The sequence below is a fragment of the Sitophilus oryzae genome, unplaced genomic scaffold (genome assembly GCF_002938485.1).
Source record: "Sitophilus oryzae breed Bouriz unplaced genomic scaffold, Soryzae_2.0 scaffold_682_pilon_pilon, whole genome shotgun sequence".
NCBI classification, from domain to species: domain Eukaryota; kingdom Metazoa; phylum Arthropoda; class Insecta; order Coleoptera; family Curculionidae; genus Sitophilus; species Sitophilus oryzae.
The window spans coordinates 5,555,263-5,576,943 of record NW_022147287.1 but is presented as its reverse complement, the minus strand read 5'-3'; the positions used below and the strand labels follow the sequence as shown (position 1 = coordinate 5,576,943).

General features: G+C 31.5%; 1 protein-coding gene across 2 annotated transcripts; it reads left to right on the top strand.

Moving 5' to 3' along the window:
- Positions 1–755: 755 nt before the first annotated feature.
- Positions 756–17,054, top strand: LOC115887963 (patj homolog). Of its 2 annotated transcripts, none has more exons than XM_030907536.1 (11): positions 756–1,516; positions 1,575–1,756; positions 1,815–2,158; positions 3,265–3,407; positions 5,544–5,745; positions 10,623–10,749; positions 12,666–12,876; positions 13,238–13,490; positions 13,609–13,754; positions 14,032–14,262; positions 14,462–14,752. In XM_030907536.1, exons 1-11 carry the CDS (start codon positions 1,450–1,452, stop codon positions 14,620–14,622), a joined length of 2,067 nt encoding a protein of 688 aa, XP_030763396.1. In that variant the 5' UTR covers positions 756–1,449; the 3' UTR covers positions 14,623–14,752. The 2 variants fall into 2 exon arrangements, with proteins under 2 accessions (XP_030763396.1, XP_030763395.1); XM_030907535.1 differs by having other exon boundaries at positions 757–1,516; positions 3,244–3,407; positions 14,462–17,054.
- The last annotated feature ends 4,627 nt before the right edge of the window (positions 17,055–21,681 follow it).

Here is a 21,681-nt window from a genome sequence, read left to right as displayed (position 1 = left end):
ATTAGAAATAAAGAACGTAGAAAAATGATTGAGTTAAATTTCTCAGAAATTTTTAATATGGTTAAAGCTTCAATAAGTTTTCTTTTTGATAATGTAAAAACTAAAAAAAATGTAATATACATTATATTAACTAAATACTGTATGATCGAAAAAAAACGGCGTCAAAGACGGCTGGGAATGACAATCGACATCGATCTTCTGGCGAGGTCAATAGACGTCATTTACTAAGAATTGACATAAATATAAATCTTGTCAAAAATACTAATTATACAGTATGTCCCCGGATTGTCTTCTACAAGAGGAAAAACTTTTTTATTATTGACATTTTGAAAAAAATGCATTCTTCTTAAAACATTTTGCTTTTTGTTCTAAAATTGTTTATCCCGTTACTTTTTCAAATTTCCATATTGATTGTTTTAGAAAAATTAAAAAAAAAAACATGAAAATATGGTTCAATTTTTTTAAGTACCGTATGATCGAATAAAAACGGCGTCAACGATGGCTATGAAATGAAGATCGCTGTCATTTTAAATGTAAAATTATATGGGAAATGTCATCGATCGTCATTTCCAAGCCAACTGGACACCGTTTTTTTTCGATCATACGGTACTAAAAATCAAAAGGCGTTTCTATGGTAATATCGTATGATCGAAAAAAAAACGGTGTCAGCCATGGCTAGAAATGGAGATCGCTGTCATTTTATATGTAAAATTATGCGAGGATCGATCATATGTTCGACGATCATCATTCAAGATCATTCCAGAAACCGTCATCGATCATCATTTCCAAAAGCCAACTGGACGCCGTTTTTTTCGATCATAAGGTAATAAATAATAGAGGCAAAGTTCAACTACCTGTTATTACTTTATAGGTAACCTACGTGACCCTTTTGAAATATTCAAATGCCTGGAATATATCGATCCAAGTAAACACCGATATGTTGCGTGTCGTTTGTTATCGAGAAACTCTGAAATATCCACCCTTCAAAAGCCTTGCGTGGTACCCTCCTACCTGCCCGGCCTACTTAATTAAACAAATCTGGATTTGGATTCCAATCCAGACCATATCCAGACTTTAAACAGATTTGTTTACCCTTCACCCCCACGTACGACTCTGTTGCCCATCTCTATCTTCGTTCAACACACTCATTTTATGTTCTCATCTTGTTTAGTTTTGACAGCTGACACAAACAAACGAACGCACAGCTGTTCATTGAATCGGTTTTTCGCGTCGTTTCCTTAACGAGTTTTCGAAAAAAATGTTCGGCGAAACGGTAAAATTAACGTTTATACGATTAAATCAAACGCACACCGCTTTTTCCCACTTTGAATTCCGCATAAATCAATAAATTTTCGTATAAACTCACACTTGTAATCAAAGTAAGCCTCAAAAATGGGGCGCGCGACTTGAACTTGATGTGGTGAGAAATGAATTTTGTGGAGGAAAAACATGGTATTGAGTACGGATTGGTCGCAAGTTGAAGTCATAGATCTGTTTAACGATGGTTCAGGACTAGGTAACGTATTCTATTCTTTATAACCTTCATTTTTTTACTTTAAAAATTGCTCTTGTAGGTTTTGGTATTGTGGGAGGTCGTAGCACCGGTGTTGTTATTAAATCCATTCTTCCTGGAGGTATAGCGGATAAAGATAGTCGTCTACAGAGCGGGGATCATATCTTACAAATCGGGGAAGTGAATTTGACGGGATTCAGTGCCGATCAGGTAGCTTCCGTCCTGAGACAAACCGGACCACAAGTAAATAGGTGTTTAAAAACCAACTACATACTTAAAGACTTTTATACTTAATTTCTAGGTTAGGATGGTGGTAGCCAGACCCATCGAGCCAACATCAATTGACTTCCAAACATATCACTGTACTGCTCCAATAGTTGAAACGAAAATACTCACAGACCCTGACGAGCTTAACAGACAGCTCCTACAAAATGGCTATTCCATGTCCTTTAATACAAAAGGGGATTTAACGCCTATTGATGATAAAATCGCCAGCAAGAACACGGATTTGAATAGTCCAAAGTCGGAAAAAATATGTGAGAGTATAGAGAAGACCAATCAGACCTTTGAAATCATCAGGAAAGTCAAGAGTGTTGATATTTGTGAAATTTCCTATTGCAACAATAATAATAATAACAGTGAAAGGTAAGAAATTATTATTTTGCAGCCAGAGTATATACTGGGTGTCCCAATAATTTACCTCTATACAAGATTGCTCCGTTTTTCCGCTAGAGGGTATCAAACTTTAAAAAAATAAACAAATTTTTTTAGATATCTTCAGAACCGTTATTCCGATTTGAAAGAGATTTTGGGTGTATATATTTTGCTAAGTGCTTTAACATTGGATTTTTACAAAAACAAAGAAAAAGTACGGGAAGGGTAAAAACTACCCCCACCCGTACATACATTTTAGTATAAATATTTTCCAATTCCTCTGACGACAGATTTTCTTTTCGTAAAATGACTCCTAATATTTACTACATTATTCATCTCTTCTAAAAAACGCCAAATCGCATTGGGTTTGAGAAAAAAATGTTTGATGAATTTATTTTTCCAAAGCAGACCTACAAAATACAGGGTGGTCAAAATGTATTCCGGAAACTTCGGTAGCATATTCTGCAGATAAAATTAAGTAAAAAAGTTTTTATAAATGTATGTCCTAAAATGCTTAGTTTCGGAGATACAGGGTGTAGAAATTTCATTTTTGATTTTTCTAAATAATTTCTGAAGTAACGTCAATATTTGGATGAAAATTGGCATCTGGGAGTTTTTTGACATGGGAAATTTGATTTTGATGTTAATATGACTCCTACTTGTAGAGGGCGCCACCTACACATTTTTTAACTGGTTTATAGGGTAATAACTTTTCGTCCGTACCTGTATAAAACTACTGAGTAAAAAAATATACATTTATTACTTTTTTTACGTACAAAAGGTCTCTTGGTAAAAATCGCTACAAGTAATGGTTCTCGAGATATTTGGAATCTAAATCATCAATACCTGTCATCATTGACATAAATTAAACATGTTGACTAAATAGTTATTAGACTAAAATCATAAATTTGAAATGTTTTTGTTCCAAAAGTTCAACAGAAACTGTTTCATCATCATTTTTTCAAAGAGAAACTTATGATTAATTTAGAAAAAACGTGGTAAAAAAAATACGTTGTAGTTCAATGTTCACAGAATATTGGGACACCGTGTATATTAATTAATAAAAATAATCACAGCATTACTCCAAACTGTGACAGTCCGGCAACTGAAAGTCAAAGTCCTGTGAGTGCCAGTCAAATAATAGTTACTCCTATCGATTTAGAAGATGACATACCCGAAACTGAAATTTACACAGTCGAATTGGAAAAAGGAGAATATGGATTAGGAATTACCATAGCTGGTAATAATTTACTTATAGAGTAATCAATAATAGTTGGCGTGCAAGTCATCAAAGATGTCGAAACCACAGTTTAACTTCAATAGTTCGGACAATCGCCGTAATTCCGTTTCAAGAAAAAGTTTAGATCTGTTCTAGATATGACAATATGCAAAGAACAAGTATACAACGCAGAAGTAACTTACTTGTTAAGTAAAAAAAGTAGCCATGGCAACATTGCGACATGCACATCAACTTTTATTGGTTTTCCTATATCTACCGATTTTTATACTATACCGGGTGTTGCATCGTCGAGCGGGACATAGGAAATCACATGTAAATTTTAATGGGGTCAATTATTGGCTTCCCTAATTATTTTAGAGAATAATTCTATTTAGGTTCATTGAAGAGCACTAAAACCCACATTTAAAAGAATAACTTTAGATATTTTTGATTAGCCCGTTTACGAGTTATCGCCGATTTCTTTTTAAATATTTCTCCTTTCTTATGGCCCTGTATTTACTTATGAGCACCAGTCAAGGTAAAAGATAACTGTCAAATGAAGTTGTTATTTCAGAAATTTATCTATTTAGTGCTTTATTATTATTACTAAAAACTCATACCTACATCGAAAATATTAGCCATGAATTACACTACCGAAGAAAAAGTATTGATGGTTAAATGGTATTATCAAGGAAATAGTTATCAAAAGGTGTTGGACATGTTTGCTGCTCTGTATCCAAATAGACCGATACCAGGAAAAACTCACTACAGCGTTTCGAATTTTGAAACGACATAAATACTATTCCTTCAAATATGAAAAGCACCAAGAGCTACGAGATGGGGATGAAATACGGCGGCAGGCGTTTTGTTTTGATATGATGGAAAGAGCAAACACGGATAGGGAATTTTTAAAAAACATATGTTCACTGACGAATGCACATTTACCTTAAATAATGAACCCAATGTTCAAAATTATCGATATTGGAACAAAGAAAACCAACACAGGTTTGTCGAAACAAGGACGCAATATCCACAGAAAGTAAATGTTTGGGCAGGGATATTCGGACACAATATTATCGGGTCATTATTTCTTACGCGAAATTTAAATGCAGAATATTATTTGGAACTACTCGAAAATCATATTTTACCTGCTTTACATGATGCCGCTAGGGAAAATCAGGAAGTTTGGTACCAAATGGATGGCTGCCCGGCACATAGTACCCTGGCTGTTCGGGAATATTTAGACAATAGTTTTAACGGAAACGTTATTGGCCTAAATCATACAGTAAATTGGCCAGCAAGGTCTCCTGATATTTCGCCAAATGATTTCTGTCTCTGGGGGGCCATTTAAAAAACAGGATATACAAGGATAAAAAATACCCAAATCTACACGATTTAAAAAATGTTATTTCTGCCGAATGCAATAGAATTTCAGTTTACCAACTAGCGAATGTAAGAAGAGAATTTTATGATCGCCTGGGTTATTGTCTAGCAGTCGATGGAGGAATATTTGAACATCTTAAATCCTAAAGTTCTAACAATTTAATAGTACCTAAATTAAGAAGTTATTGAATATTGTAATAATACTATAATTAACCTTGTAATTGATTACTTTATTTTACTTTAATTATATATATATATATATATATATATATATATATATATATATATATATATATATATATATACTATATATATATATATATATATATATATATATTAAATTATATTATATATATTATATATTATTATATATATTATAAATACATCTTTAAGATTTCCGATGTAGGAATGAGTTTTCAATAATAATATAGCATTAAATAGGTAAATTTCTGAAATGACAACTTCATTTGACAGTTATCTTTTACCTTGACTGGTGCTCATAAGTAAATACAGGGCCATAAGAAAGGAGAAATATTTAAAAAGAAATCGCCGATAACTCGTAAACGAGCTAATCAAAAATATCTAAAGTTATTCTTTTGAATGTGGATTTTAGTGCTCTTCAATAAACCTAAATAGAATTATTCTCTAAAATAATTAGGAAAGCCAATAATTGATCCCATTAAAATTTACATAGGATTTCCTATGTCCCGTCCGACGATGCAACACCCGGTATATGGTAATATGAATAATTATTCATATATGTTTCTGTCTAAGGTTATGTATGCGAACGGGAAGATCTGAATGGCATATTCATCAAAAATATCACGGAAGGCTCTGAAGCTTTTAAATGTGGCTTGATCAATATTAATGACAGAATAATTGAAGTTGACGGGCATTCGTTACAAAACCTGACCAATCACGAAGCCGTAAGAATTCTGAAAGATACAAAAGACAGTGTTCTCCTGACGTTTGAAAGGTATAAGGCTTCTCTCACAGCGGATGCGGATACGCACGAATTCTAAAATTTCGCGGAACCGTCCGATAAAAAGTTGCGATCAGCAGATGCGGGAGTAGTTAAAATTAGTAGTGGGAACTATCGAATGAATACTATCGAAACATTCGATAGTTGCAATTCATTCGAATAATTCGATAGCTAGTAAGAAAACATTCGTTGAAAACTATTCGAATAAAAATTATCGAATAGATGCGTCATTTGCCTTGAAATATTGTATTCTAGTAATTCGGCAGCAAAAACCATTCATTTGTAAAATTAATTCATTCATTTATAAAATTCATTTATTCGTCAGGATCGATTATAATAAAATATTAACTGGATTTTAGTTGTCGCCCGGCGACGTAGGTTTCTTTCCGAGAAACCCGACAGCGGTCGGTGGCAATGCTATGAAAGAAGCCGGCGTCTTTGATTTTTTGCGGTGTAAAGATAAGGACACATTATTTTTTTTATTGAGGTGGTAGTATTTACACAGAAAAATACATTATTAAGGGCGCTGTTGCCATATATTGGTATTAGTTGATATTAGCAAAGAATATTATTTTTTGGCTTTAGTTAGTTAGGGATTGTATGTCTATATGTTTTGCATTTTTTTATTAATATTCTGTTGTTACACTGCAATAATACTTTTTATTTTGGATGTAGGAAAATGATTTTTAATACTTTTAAGCAAAGACTGGTTTAATAAATAATAATAACAGTAATAATTTGTTATACCTATTAACGACAAAATTTAAAATCATTTAATATGAACATTTTTTTTAAGTAGTGGCAAAATATAAACAACAAATTAAATGTCAAAATTATTTATATTAGATCCTATTTAAAAATAATATAGACTCTAAATTTTTTGGCAACGGTTGTTTTTTAAATAATAATAATTACAGAACTAATTTGTTATATTAACAACAAATTTTAAAATCATGAAATATCAACATTTATTAATTTTCTAAGCATGCAGTGTAATGGAAGAAAAATATAAATAAAAAATTAGAAATCCAAATTATTTATATTAGGTGCTTTATATTACTATTTAAAAATTATATTTACTTTTACTGGCATTTACTTTAAAAAATAAATGAAATATTTCTTCGCAAAAACTACATGTAAGAGAATTAGCATAAACAAAATACAAACATCGTTAACTTTTTTTTTAAATTGGCACGTGTAAAACTTTCATTTTAATTTTCTCACCCCATAGTTTGAGTTCGATAACCATTTACTTAACCACATTACTTTAATATGATTATTAAGTTCAACTAATTCATATTATTAAAACATCTAAAATACAAATATGTACTTTTAAAATTAATTTAAGTTCATCTCATCTCTCTTAAAAATTGCTACTTCTCAAAATTTCCCATTAAAAAATAGACCATATACCATATAAAATTAAATAATTGAAAGATCGGACTACGGAAAACCACACAACTTTTCGGAAAAATTTTGACCACCTGCACATGCACACAATCGTCAATAAATAAAATTAAAAAATAACTACTATTTTAGTATTTTAACTATTTTAGTAAACGCAAAAATAGCACAGTATTTATACGGTGAAGTTATAAAAATTTGGAAGAACTAATAATGCACTGACGCATACAAAAATCAAACGAATACTAAATTTCATTTATCAAAAGCATTCGATAGTCGTGACTCAACGATAACCATTTAGTCGCACGGCGAGGTTGTCACATATGCTTTAGTATACAAATGAATGAATGATTTTATTCGAATAAAACCATTCGATAGTTGAAATCATTCATTCATTAACCATTAGATAGTCTAAATCATTCGATAGTTCCCATCGCTAGTTAAAATGTCGGGTCGGGATTTATATTTTCTAGAATATTTCACTCATGTACAAAAAATCCCATATGAAGCGGGTAATTTTCGGCGAAAATTAAAAAAAAACTTGAAAAGAATCCAACTCGATGGAAAAGAAATACTGCCATCGCAGAAAGTCAAATATCTGGACAGTAAACTTTTGTGGAACAGGCATATTAAGAACATTTCCAGCAAAGTCACAAAGGCTGCCATGATATGCAGAAGACTGAAAAGAGACGGGAAATAGATAGGGCTATATTTTTTAGGGGATATATGAATTGTCATATCAGGGGCTTGGAACGCCTTCAAAAAAATACCATTCCTCCATCTACATATATAAAATGCTAATGTTTATCTGTGTCGTCTCTACTGAAGTAACGACTTGCTCTAGAAAGTTGATTTTTTACTAAAAGATAGCTAATTGGCTCTTCTAAAAACTGACGTCGCCGGATTTTTTGTTTTCCAGTTAATTAAAAAAATAAATAAAAAGATCTGATATCGTGGCGGATGCGCCAGGCTTCAACTAGTAATAGGATCATAGACTTAAAATAAAATATAGACTACACTATTTACATCTCAACGCGGACAAACAACCTTTTTTGTACACATGTTTTCTTCTGGGTACAGTCGACCGAGCCTTCCTCATCCAGCCTATGTTGTCACGTCTTTAATATTATCAATATTTTTTTTCTTGTTATACACATATATTGAGATATTAATACTACAGTTTAATAAAGTAGGTTTTAATATTCCAGAGATGTATTAAATAGTCCTTATACTACTAAATTATAAGTCGGATACTGTTTAAAAAGGATAAGTTCTTTACAATATGACAACACCGATTAGAGGCGAGGGAGCCTATTCATTCATTTATTACCTTGTAGTACGTGTCGCACGTGTGCGGTAAAGCTTTGTTGCCGCTATCTCCCCGGCTGTATTAACGCATTTTCTTAGCTTGTAGTGCTTAAGTGTTTATTTTATTGACTTTTTCTGTTCAAGAACTATAAAATATGGTTCGCCAGTGCCAAATTTGCAAGAAATTTGACTTAAATAATCCATTTAAGTCTTGAAACGACTTTTGACCGGTAGGCAACTCTCAATTTACCCATTGGGAGTCAGTGGCGTTGTTGTAGAAAGGCGCTTATTTAGATAATATTTTAGTAAAATGTAAAATCTGAATTTTTTCTCTTATATTACATTATTTACTTACTTACATTGTAACAAAATCATAATTATAACCCTGTTAATAATTAATAATGTTTTTATTAAAAATATATTCCGGTTTATTCTAAAATTATCTTCAGAATCTAAAATAACATACAAGAATTTTAATATGATATTACATTATGAGACAATATTTTTTAATATACCGGGTCGTCTCAAAAGTGGTTCACCGCTATAACTTTTTTATTTTTTCAGATAAAAAAACAGATTTGTATGTTAGTAGGTATATGACATAAATTAGGATTTATTGACGTATTCAATTGTTTTTGGTCTCTTTCTGTTTCACCGAAATGATTACATCTTTTGATTTTTAAAGGCACCCTCGGTATATTTCTACTTTATTCGATAGAAAATGATAATAGAATTCTGAATAGAATGACATATCATATGTCAACTTTTGACATTGTCGCTTAAAAACAAATCGTATTATAAATTTCAATCCAGGGTGCCATGGTGTTGTTAAAAACACTAAGTTTTAATCAAGGAGCCTTGGAAAAATAGTTTTGATCGTCTAATGGGTTTCGTGTCTTGTCTAGGCCGATTAAAAGATGTACAAATCATATTTTTAATCATACATATGTCAATTTTTTCAAATGGAACAAGGGTGACTCGTTAGCATATTTGGAAAAAGCATTTTTTTATGAATATATTGATACCACACACTTGGTATTTCGAGTCAAATTGTCGTTATGAACCACGTGTTACAATTACAATTAAACCATATGCGAAAGTGTCAAAAGTTGACATATGATATGTCATTCTATTCAGAGTGTCATTTTCTATCAAATAAAGTAGAAATATACCGAGGGTGCCGTTTAAAAATTAAAAGTTATAGTCATTTCCGGTGAAACAGAAAGTGACCAAAAACAATTGAATGCGTCAATCAATCCTAATTTATGTCATATACTAACATACTAAATCTTGTTTTTTTATTTGAAAATATAAAAAAATTATGGGGTTGAGCCACTTTTGGGACGCACCCGGTATAATAAAGACAGTACCGAGTTAAATAAATGTAGTTTTCATTTTATCCCCTTCCTATCACCTTCCTTGCTTTAATGGAACAGATTTATGTTTTCTCTATTTTACATAATAAGACATCACTTAACCAGAAAAAAAATTACAACAATCATATTTTTTTTTCTCTCTCTGTCGCCGATTCTATTATATCTGTGGAATAGATCCTGTTTTCATTAATATTAGGGGTTGTAAATGTTTGACTAAATTAATAATTTATTATTAATTTCAAAAATTACCTAATTTCGATGATAAAATTTCTTCTATAACGTGTATTTTATTATTTTTATCCTTTTTGGACTCTAAATTGTTTTTTCTAAACTTTTATTTAAAAAATCTTAATAAAATATAAAAAAGTTTAAATACGATATATTTTTAATTTAATTATAGCTTCATTAAAATAAAAAAATTACCCGGCTATGATACGGAGAGTTCAGGTGTACTTGAGAAACGAAAGACAGTGTTGTGTTTCTCGGCAGAGTCGTCAGGGAACGACCGTTACGACAGAGACAACCTATCTATCGCTCGTGTCGCACTCGTTATAACCTAAAACAATAACACAACAATAACAAGACAGTGTCTGACCGCATGTTCCAGCTATTTATGAATGAGATGCTCAGTCTATATTTTATTTTAAGTCTATGAATAGGATAAACTCGCGCTATAAACGCGCGTTTTACAATTCGCATGTTGACGCTTCCACTGTGAGTCCATCCCAATTAACACAAGTCTTGTTAAACTACATAATTCGAGATTTCTTTTTATATTTTTAGGTACTTGAGTGGTCCGAAATTTGAACATCTCCAAGAAGCCATTGCCAGTCAGCAAAAGAGAGAGAGCACTCCTCCATCACCTTCATCTTTAGCCACTCTCAGTTGGATTCCCATAGAGAACACTGAAGTAATTTATAGTTTATTTGTTACCTTTATTCAGCGATCATTCAACGTCATATACCGGGTGCGTCTCAAAAGTGGCTCACCCCTATAACTTTTTTATTTTTTCAGATAAAAAAACGAGATTTTGTATGTTAGTATATGACATAAATTAGGATAGATTGATGTATTCAATTGTTTTTGGTCACTTCCTGTTTTACCGGAAATGACTACGACTTTTGATTTTTAAATGGCACCCTCGGTATTGTTTTATTTTATTCGATAGAAAATGGCATTCTGAATAGAATGACATATCATATGTCAACTTTTGACATTCTCGCTTAAAACGGAATTAAATTTTAAAATTCAATCTAGAGTGCCATGGTTATGTTAAAAACACTAATTCTTAATCAAGGAGCCTTGGAAAAATATATTTGATTGTCTAATGTTTTTAGTGTCTTGTCCTGGCCATTTAGAAAATGGTCAAATCGTATTTTTAATCATATCTCAATTTTTTCAAATAGAACGAGGGTGGTTCATTAGCGTATTTGGAAAAAGCATTTGTTTACGAATAATTTGGTACCACACACTTATAATTTCAAATAAACCATATGCGAAAATGTCAAAAGTTGACATATGATATGTCATTCTATTCAGAGTGTTATTTTCTACCGAATAAAGTAAAAAAGTACCGAGGGTGCCATTTAAAAATCAAAAGTTGTAGACATTTCCGGTGAAACAGGAAGTGACCGAAAACAATTGAATACGTCAATCAATCCTAATTTATGTCATATACTAACATACCAAATCTCGTTTTTTTAACTGTAAGAATAAAAAAGTTATAAGGGTGAGCCACTTTTGAGACGCACCCGGTATTGCCGAACAAAATGTAATACGATATTATTAATTTATTTTGTCCGAAACGACTCCGGTGTATGTACTTTTAGTAAGGTTTTTTGTCTAGCCTCCCAATCCCTTTCCCAAATCCTGGCTCCGCCCCTGTGGATGCATAAACGCCATACGATTAGCTTTAAAAAACGATGTCTCCAACATGACGACATGCCATTTTCAAACCTTTATTGCGCTTATAAAACCGTGGCTAACGTCATATTCAAGGCCTGACTGTTTTGACAGTTCTACCGAAGTGGTCCAGAATTAGTAGTCGTAAACAAACCAATTGTTTTCATTAGTTTCGCAACATATCTGTGTTTTTTACGCGTTTCTATGCTAATAAAATTATACTAAATAATTTTGAGTGAATAACGTATAGTTTTCAAATTTTTTAATATTTGGAAACTTTTTATCACAGGTATATTATTACTAGTTGCTAAATACTCGCTAACGCAATTTTAGGACACGCTTTTTATTATCTAGATTTTATTTTGTTCATCTTATGCTGTAGTTTATTTCATATTAATATTCGTGCTTTAGATCTAAATTTTAATGCTATTAAATTACTTTAACGCGATAAAAAGTTAATGTTATTTTTTAATACCTTTCTGTATAATATTTTTCATATTTATATCTGGCAAAACTATCAATAAATACTATTATTTATGCAGAACCTATATGCAGTACCATATGGTACAATACAAAAGCCGGACTAGTGCGGTGACGTCACAAATCGATGTCTCTGGCCCGTCTGTCATGTTGGTCATGATGAAACATTCAGTAAGTTTGCCTTTGCAGAGGACCTTACTTCGTGCATTCAATATTGCACGTATGTCCAATTTAAAAAGTACAAATAATTATATAACGTTATGAAAACGAACTATCGTTGTCGTCATGTTGTCATAATCATATTTCCATCGCGTAAGACGGTTGTTTTTTGCGTTTTTTATTTTGAACACACCCTAAAACTCATATTGGACAAATGCTGATGACGTAACGTTGCACGATCGCTGAACAGTCTTTAGGGTATTTGTATGTAAATCTATTTTGCAGCAACCAATTCCACTAGAAACAGAAGGCGACTCGATTACATCAGTTCCAAGTGAAATATATGATCAGATTGTCGAGAATAAAGAAATATTTATAGAGGAAGATTTTGAAACCAATCCGAAAGACGACCTGGAAAGTGTGATTAAAAGAAAATGGGAAGGATTACTGGGTGATGAGGCAAACGTGGTTGTTGCAAATTTAACTAAACTTAAAGGTAATATATCGCCAGCATTAAATTATTTTAAATTTAATAAACTACTTATAGTACAATAAATAGTCGTGAACCATTTAATAATTTATCTTAAGTCTATTTAGTAATCAAAATTCAACTCTTATTTATATACAGTTTGTCCCATAAAACAACAAATATGCTGTAAAGTTATATTATTTATTTTTATATTTTTTATACCTACTTACACCGTTTTTTTTATTTTTCTGTATTTATTACAAATACAATCGAAAGATATAAACGGCAGGCGAAGTCCGCAGGCCGGATCCGCGGACTTGGTCTTTCGTAACTTAACGCTGAACTATTATTATTAAATGATTAGATCTGAACAATATAACATTTGTAGGACTGGGAATAAGTTTGGAAGGTACTGTAGATGTGGAAAAGGGTATTGAACTAAGACCTAGACATTACATAAGGTCCATTCTCCCTGAAGGGCCTGTAGGACAAAACGGTAAACTCAGTCCAGGGGACGAACTTCTAGAAGTAAACGGACAAAAACTAGTTGGATTAAGTCACGTTGATGTAGTAAAAATACTTAGGGAATTGCCTAACATCGTGAGATTAGTCTGTTTAAGAAAGGATATAACCGATAACAGGTACTGAGATAGATAGATAGCTTTATTCGTGTTAGGATTACAATAAAACAGTCATAAGAAAATACAAACTTAATTACTTACCTGTTTTTATCTGTGAATTTATAATTTTTCCTTCTAGGGTTATCAATACGTCCCAAGACATTGAAGCTTTTGAACAGAGGAATATTTTGGGAGGAAGCTTAAAAAATTTACTGGCACAACCCGAACAGAGACTTATAAAGGCGCTGAGTGAAACAAGTCTTCATACGTCCAGTACAGTAACTGGTAAGTTTGTTCAAATTGTCTTTAAACATTTGTTTTCCATTATTTTAACAATTAGAACATCTACATTTGATTTTTTTTGTAAATTATCATTTTTAACCGACTTTTTCGTCTTTTTTATTTCTTGTGGCGTTAGCTACTTACGTTGTTCTTATCCTGTGGCTAATTTCAGAGTCAATAAATTTTTTGACGTAACAAAAAGTAAGGTTATGGGGATTGTCATAATTTGTTTTTTAACAATTAATCGAATTTTTATCAATTAAAATGACTGTTTTTTCAGTGAGCGATGAATCGGGTGGTTTAAATAAGGAAAAATCGCGATCTATGGAAATGAGCTCGCCGGCTATGTGGAGCGACGATATTGAATACGTCGAATTACAAAAGAAAGACAGGGGTCTTGGCTTCTCTATTTTGGATTATCAAGACCCTGTAGATCCAAATTCAACTATTATAGTTATCAGAAGCTTGGTGCCCCATGGTCCTGCGGAATTGGATGGTCGTATCACACCAGGTACTGTTGGTTTAGAGTTATAATCTTGATACATATCCCTATAAACTCTGTTTACCTTTTTCAGTTTGTGACTGCTTTACGTCAGCTTTGAGTTTTTTAAAATTAAATAATGCATAAATTTATAGCAAAAACGATACTATAATTACTCAGAATATATTTATTTGTGTTTGTCAAGATACTTATTATTGATTTTCTTTAGGAGATAGATTGATGAGTGTGAATGGTACAATAATCAGGAATTTTACATTAGACCAGGCAGTACAAGCCCTTAAGGGTACTTTACCAGGAATTGTAAGGTTAGGAATTTCAAAACCATTGCCGTACGGCAGACACAATGGTAATGTAAGTAATAAGTCCTAATATAATTATTGAAATGTCATTTTACTGTATGTAAAAATTTTGTATGTATATACTTTGTTTATATATTAAATAGAAGGTTTTAGTTCGTATTGTAAAGTGCAATGACTAAAGAATACAAGGGCACTAACTGGAGCTAAATCTTTGAAGTAAAATTATAAAACACCATTTTTCTGGTGTCAAATAAAGGAGGCGACACCAGGAATAATTTTAGCGATTTGTAATTGTTTGTTGTATGTAGTGAACGTTGTAACTTTGTACAGGGTGAGTCAATGAAAGAGTTTATTATTTCATTCGTTTTGAGAATTATTAAAGAAATGTTAATAGAAAAGTTATAGGGAAGATTAAGATGCACATTTCAAAATTATTACAGAGTATACAAGGTGCTTCAATGCATCACTTATTATATGCCCAAATAATTAAAAAATAATAACTATCAAACTTTGACATGTCTATTAAACACATTAAGAACAAAAATTGAATTTTAGTTTAATTTGTTGTAATAAGTATAGGTGGTAGAGATAATAGTTAGATTTTCCTGAAAATGAATTATTGCTTAATATAATTAATTATGAATTTTTTATATTAATCCTTTTGCACGGCACTGGCCAAATAGCTTTTGTATCCTTTGGACTGGTAACAATTTTATTTCTGGTGTTATTAGTCCTTGTATTCTTTAGTCATTTGTAAAGTGTTTACTTGTCTTCTGAACGTTTGTTTCACATATAAATTTATCTATCGGAAGGACCAAAGGAGTGTAACAGCTTATACTTTACTTCAATATAAAAACAAAGTATATTAGTGTAAATATATGTAAAAAAATAAATATCTCTCAAAACCAAAAATATTAATTTATGGAAATAAGTGCTTGTTGAATTTTATCTTTCAATCAAAAAATCTGATTATTTTTTTTTCTTTTTACTTTGATGCTGTGATATATACACGATCTTGTCAATAATAATATTGTTGTGAGAAAATATTTAAAGAAAAATCAAATCAAGGAAAGTTGTGAACTTTAAAAATGTTCTTTTTTATTTTCTAATTGTAGCTTGTAAGGTATACTCGAAGAGACCACTTGACACATACCATTTTAAATATTTATTAAATTTTAATAAACACTTTGGTAATAATTAAGAATAAATCAAATAAAATCAGCACAATCACTGTTGCCTTTCTAGGTTATGTATTTTTTAAATAAGAGTTGATATCGTTATGAATAAAAATATGGTTAAGTAAAGTTATGCTCAAAAAATATCTGAATATGTAATCTAGTGTTTTTATTCATAATTTTTGAAATCGTATAAAGGTGCGTTTAGGCCTGCTGCGCCGCTCCACGCCGCGCCGCGCAAATCATTTTTTAACATATACTTTTGTGCGCTCTAAAAAAATACACTTCAAAAGTACATGTTAAAAAAATGTTTTTCGCGGCGCGGCCGGCCGGTGTGAACGCACCTTAAGAAAATAGTAAAGTTTCAATTTGGTATACTCCCGTATTGTTGATCTCATAATAATAAAAATTTAAAATATCTCGAATATAAATTATAAATCTTTATTACGACAAAGAGAACGTTTGCAGGTATTTTGTAAATAGTGATTATTAATTATTATTAAGAATGAAGAACAAAAACACGTTAAAATATATTCTCAGAAGCACAATAATTAGGTACTAAATATTTTAATACATATTAGTAAGGAATGAAATTGTAAAATTGAGCGTTAGGATTGCACAACGACCTTAGCGCATGAAAATAAATTCTGAACTTTGATCAAATGACAAGAACATTATCATTGCCGATATCTCCTAGTTACAATGTAGTTCTTTTTTCAAAATATTGCATTGTTTTAGCTTAAAAAAAACTTGAATTATGCGGCTTTTTTGCGAGAGCTACCGGCGCTGCGTTAATAAAGAGATGGCTATGTAAAGTACCTCTGCTGGATCTGTGTCTATGAAAGGAATGCGGACAAAAAACATTTAAATAAACAGCAATATATTTTATACGTCGATTTGACGAGTACATCACCACAAATCGCTCCGTCCACTCATTTTCTTGGCTACTTGCAAATTTGTAGAATTTTTATTGATGGGACGCGTCGTCTATTTTTTTACGAAAAACATCGAGAGAATATCGTTTCCCCTGTCACGGATACCCCGTAGCTACAGAACGGACAGACGTACTGTACGTCAATCGAAAGACAGTATTTGCGATAGTCTTTTGTTTACACGGAGTATAGAAAATTTTTGCCACAGCTTGTTTACTACCAGTAGTATTTGTGCGTTTTTTTAAATTATTTATTATTAAATAGAAGGAAATGCGACCGAAAAGAAAGGTCAAAAGCATAGACAAACTAACAAAAGCAAGACGCGTCAACGCTGTACTGCAAAACGGTAACAAGTTTGATAAGAGTTTATTACCGCGCTTGCGTCAACTGGCCTTTTGGACGAGGACGGTTTACTTATGGATTGTGTATTTTGTAGTAGCCTTTTAGACAAGGATGTTTAATTAAAAAGCGTTTATTAAAATCAAATAAATTTATTTCCATCGGTAAAATAAACAATAATTTCTGGACATAACAGATATAAAAACAAAAGTTAAATAAACGAAAACGTATTTCTCTTGTTAAAATAACAAAAAAGATGATAAAAAACAACAGTTATGGTAAACGAAATAAAAGCATTATTCTTCAAATGGTACAAAAAAATAATTATGTATATTATAATATTAATAATAGGAACAACAAAAAGCATCTTAAAAATATACAACTTTTTCAAATATAAAACAAAAACATAAACTTCACATTTTCACAAGAATTTGCAAAAATATTAACATTTCGAGTCTATTATAAAATATAAAGCACGAAAATTCAAATCATAAAAAGATTAAAAAGATAAAGATTCTTATAACTTACAGTCAATTTGTAGGACCTTCGTTTTGTCTACGTTAGCGATGTAATCACAATAATATGTATAATCACAGTAATTATTATGTTCTTCATAAATGTAAAATGTATTAAATTATTTGTTTTCGTTTTGTACGCTAATAAAATAATAGTAATAACCAAACAAAACGCAAAATCAGGAATTCAACAGTTCGTTCAAGGATGGTTCAAGGCAAAAACGTTTTTCGTTTAATTTAGGTTAGGTTTGACGAGTGCGACTGCGCGATGATTTCTGACTCGACTGGCCAGCGCAAAAACAATAATTCGACTTCCTCAATCCTTTGAAAAGTCTTGCTTTTGTTAGTTTGTCTATGGTCAAAAGTTAGTAGAAATCCGGATAAATGGAAGCGCAATATTTCCAAAAAATCTCGTGACGAGGTAAAATTACAGTCTATTGTGGCTATGATTGACGTACATAGCCATCTCTTTATTAACGCAGCTCCGGTAGCTCTCGCAAAAAAAGCCGCATAATTCAAGTTTTTTTTAAGCTAAAACAATGCAATATTTTGAAAAAAGAACTATATTATAACCAGGAGATATCGGCAATGATAATGTTCTTGTCATTTGATCAAAGTTCAGAATTTATTTTCTGTAAAAATAGCGCTTAAACTAAAACCAAAGCTGAACGTGCGCTAAAAACTGCGAGCATTGTACTGGCCATTTTTTTATTTATACTCGTTATTACTGCTAGCATAAACCGATAGACCTAAATTTTGAATATGTTGTAACTAAATGTATAATTAATTAAATAATAGTATTCATATCTGTCAGTTTTAAAATTTATAACAGAGATTTTTATCTCAAAGTTATAATATGCTCGGGCAATGTAAACAAATCGAAAATATAAAAAATAATCCAGTTATTTAGGCTTGTCGGAAGCGCTAAAGACTCATGAGTATTTCTATGCAAAAATCAACACGATACGATAATTATTAACGAAATGACGGCAGGTTTAAAATTATTATTTATTTTGTTAAATCGGCGCGTCGCTGTCTCGCTTGCCTACTGGGCTGCCCGCGGCCACGCACCCCGCACTAAGGTCGTTGTGCAATCCGGACGCTCAATTATGTGCAAGATGATTAAAAGAACTTTTAATTTTCCAATAAGATACACCAGAATATTTGGCCTGTGGACTTGGTCTGCGCATTAAAAGTTTGTGTTGCAGGCTAAGCCTTTGGCGGATCAAGTTTGTCACAGGCCAGATCTGTAGACTTGATCTCTCAGATTAGATTAGTCTAAAGAAACATTTATCTGTATAAAAACTGTCATAAAACGTCAAAATACGAGAGTTTTGGTACTTTACAGGCCAAGGTACGCAAGCCAAATCTTCTGGTGTACTTACAAAAAAATTATGGTATGTCTATTGAAAAATATTAAAAAAATAAGATAAAAAATTCCAATTTTTTACTAAAACAGATTGATATTAAAAGAAAGAGTACTATTATTATACAGGGTGTTTCAAAACAAATGCGAAAAACTTCAGGGGGTGATTCCTTGTTCAAAATAAAGGGTAGTTTGCTTCATAAACGTTGGGTCAAAAGTCAACCATTAGGGAGATATCGAGGTACAAAGATGGCGGAAAAATAATGTTTTTATTTTTTATCTTGAAAACGAAAAGAGATAGACTAATAAAATTTTATGGAAGCATTACTGTTATGAAAACAAAATTTCGGGTAATTTTTTCATTTTTTTAAAATGAGTGGAAGGGGTTGAAATAAACTACCCCTATCATTCTTGTTAACGAAATTTAAAGAAAAATCTTATCAAACACATGCAAAAAAATTAATTTAGATAGTTTAGTTTGTTTAGAAACTTTTTTATCTCTTGTATTTTTTTGATAAAACTCACCGATTTGAAATTAAAAAATAAAATGTAAAGCATTACATGCCAGGACAAAAAACATTTTCTGATAAAGAATCTAGTGGGCTGCTGTAATTTTTTTAGGAAAAAATTTAGTCGGCCGCTGTTACTTTTTAGGATGTTCCTAATATTATTTTATTTGACATTACTCTACTGCAATACGTTATTATCTAGATGATTATTATTATCGTTATTATCACTAGATTCTTAATCTAAAAATGTTTTTTGTCCTGACATGTAATGCTTTACATTTTATTTTTTAATTTTAAATCGGTGAGTTTTATCAAAAAAACACAAGAGATATAAAAAAAGTTTCTAAACAAACTAAACTATCCAAATTAATTTTTTTGCATGTGTTTGATAAGATTTTTCTTTAAATTTCGTTAACAAGAATGATAGGGGTAGCAAACTACCCTTTATTTTGAACAAGGAATCACCCCCTAAAGTTTTTCGCATTTGTTTTGAAACACCCTGTATATTGACTATACTATTATATCGTCGACCGAAAAGATTAATTAGTGAATTAATTTCGGGAGACGATAATGCAATTTTATCGTCGTGTATAAAACAATATTTTTTTCCGTAGCGAGTTACGTTTTAGAAAATATTCAGAAATTATTTTTCTTCTTTCTATATTTCTTATTTCTAATTATTCTTTGTAATTTGACAAATAATTAAAGCTGTCTCTTTAATGGTCAGTTTCGAGTCAATATTTTTTAATTCTCTTTCGTGCCGATTGCTGATTGAATTGGAGCCAGAAACGGCTCAAAACGAAATAAGTAAATTACCAACAGATATTTAGGCAGAGGCGACAAACGCCATATCCAAACTACTTTCATTTAAATCCCGAATAACTTATGAAAAGTAATACAAAAATTTTCAAAAATGGAAGCAATTAAAAAACCTGCGAGAAGAAATAAAGTTTTTAACCTATCCTCGCTGTTAAAGTACCATTTAATCTACCCTTGCGGTTAAAGTACTATTTTATCTACTATTTTTGATAGATATAAGGTAATTTTAACAGTTGCTATGGAAAAAAAAATTATATAATACCAGAGATAATACTTGTCATTTTGGCTCTGCCTATTCTTGCTAATTATTATGGTTACGTATATTTTAAGACTGATTTTTTTCTTGTATGTGATTGTAAGCGCGATCGAGATCTCTCATTTTTAGAAATGAAACACTGTATTTTGTATATTTTTCCTATTTTAATGATTAAAGACACACCACTATTGTCTGGATTTGATTTGAAATACGGAAATAAAAATTTATGTTGCAACTAAATTTGTTTTATTTTTACCTTATTTGACTCGTAAAGCCCCGTCTACACGTAACGTTTTACCTGTTCAGACAAAATGTATCGTGTGTAAAGCATTGTGTATAGACAAAAGACGTTTTGCCTGAAAGTAAGACGGAACACCGTCTAGAGAACCAACAGGATCATTCGGTTCTACAACAAAATACCCTGGAAATACATATTATACAGGGTGAATCTTAAATAAGTGCAAATATTTTTAGAGCTGGTATATCTTGATAAAATAAATTATTAATAATGATTTTTCTCTTTACCGTTTTTCAAGTAAATCCAAAATAACCGAAATACGAGATATTTTATTTTCAAAATTAACAAAAAATATTTTTCGCTTAAATTTTGAGAGTCACTGGGTCTTTTCTGTTTTTTTTAGGGTTCCGTACCCAAAGGGTAAAAACAGGAACCCTATTACTAAGACTTCGCTGTCCGTCCATCTGTCCGTCTGTCACAAAGCTCTATCTTATGAGAGATGCAGAATTTTATAACAATTTAAAATATATTTAACCAACATCAACGCATTTAAACTATATCTAATAACAATAAAAATAAATAACAAACCAAGACATGAGATTTTGCTACAGGTGTTCGACATATCGACTGTCTTCTGTTATGGACAGACGGAACCGTTTTTGAACATTCATCGCGGAATTCATTAACTCAGTGGGGGTGAAAGGTACCCTCTCATAACTACTAAGTATTTCTAATTCTTGTTTAGATTATACGGAAGCATAAGGAACCTTTACTCTTCCGCAAATATATCCATAGGATTAGATCCATGAGCACTAAGTCAGGCGGCCTCGACGCCAACGGCTGGGATCTTGGTTAGCTATACAATTATTATTCCTGAAATTGGCTGCAAAAATTTGCTGATAACTTCAGCGTTCAGAGGCGGTGCGTCGTCTTGTTGGAAAAATATGTTTTTCGGGTTCCATTAAGGGCATATCATCAAT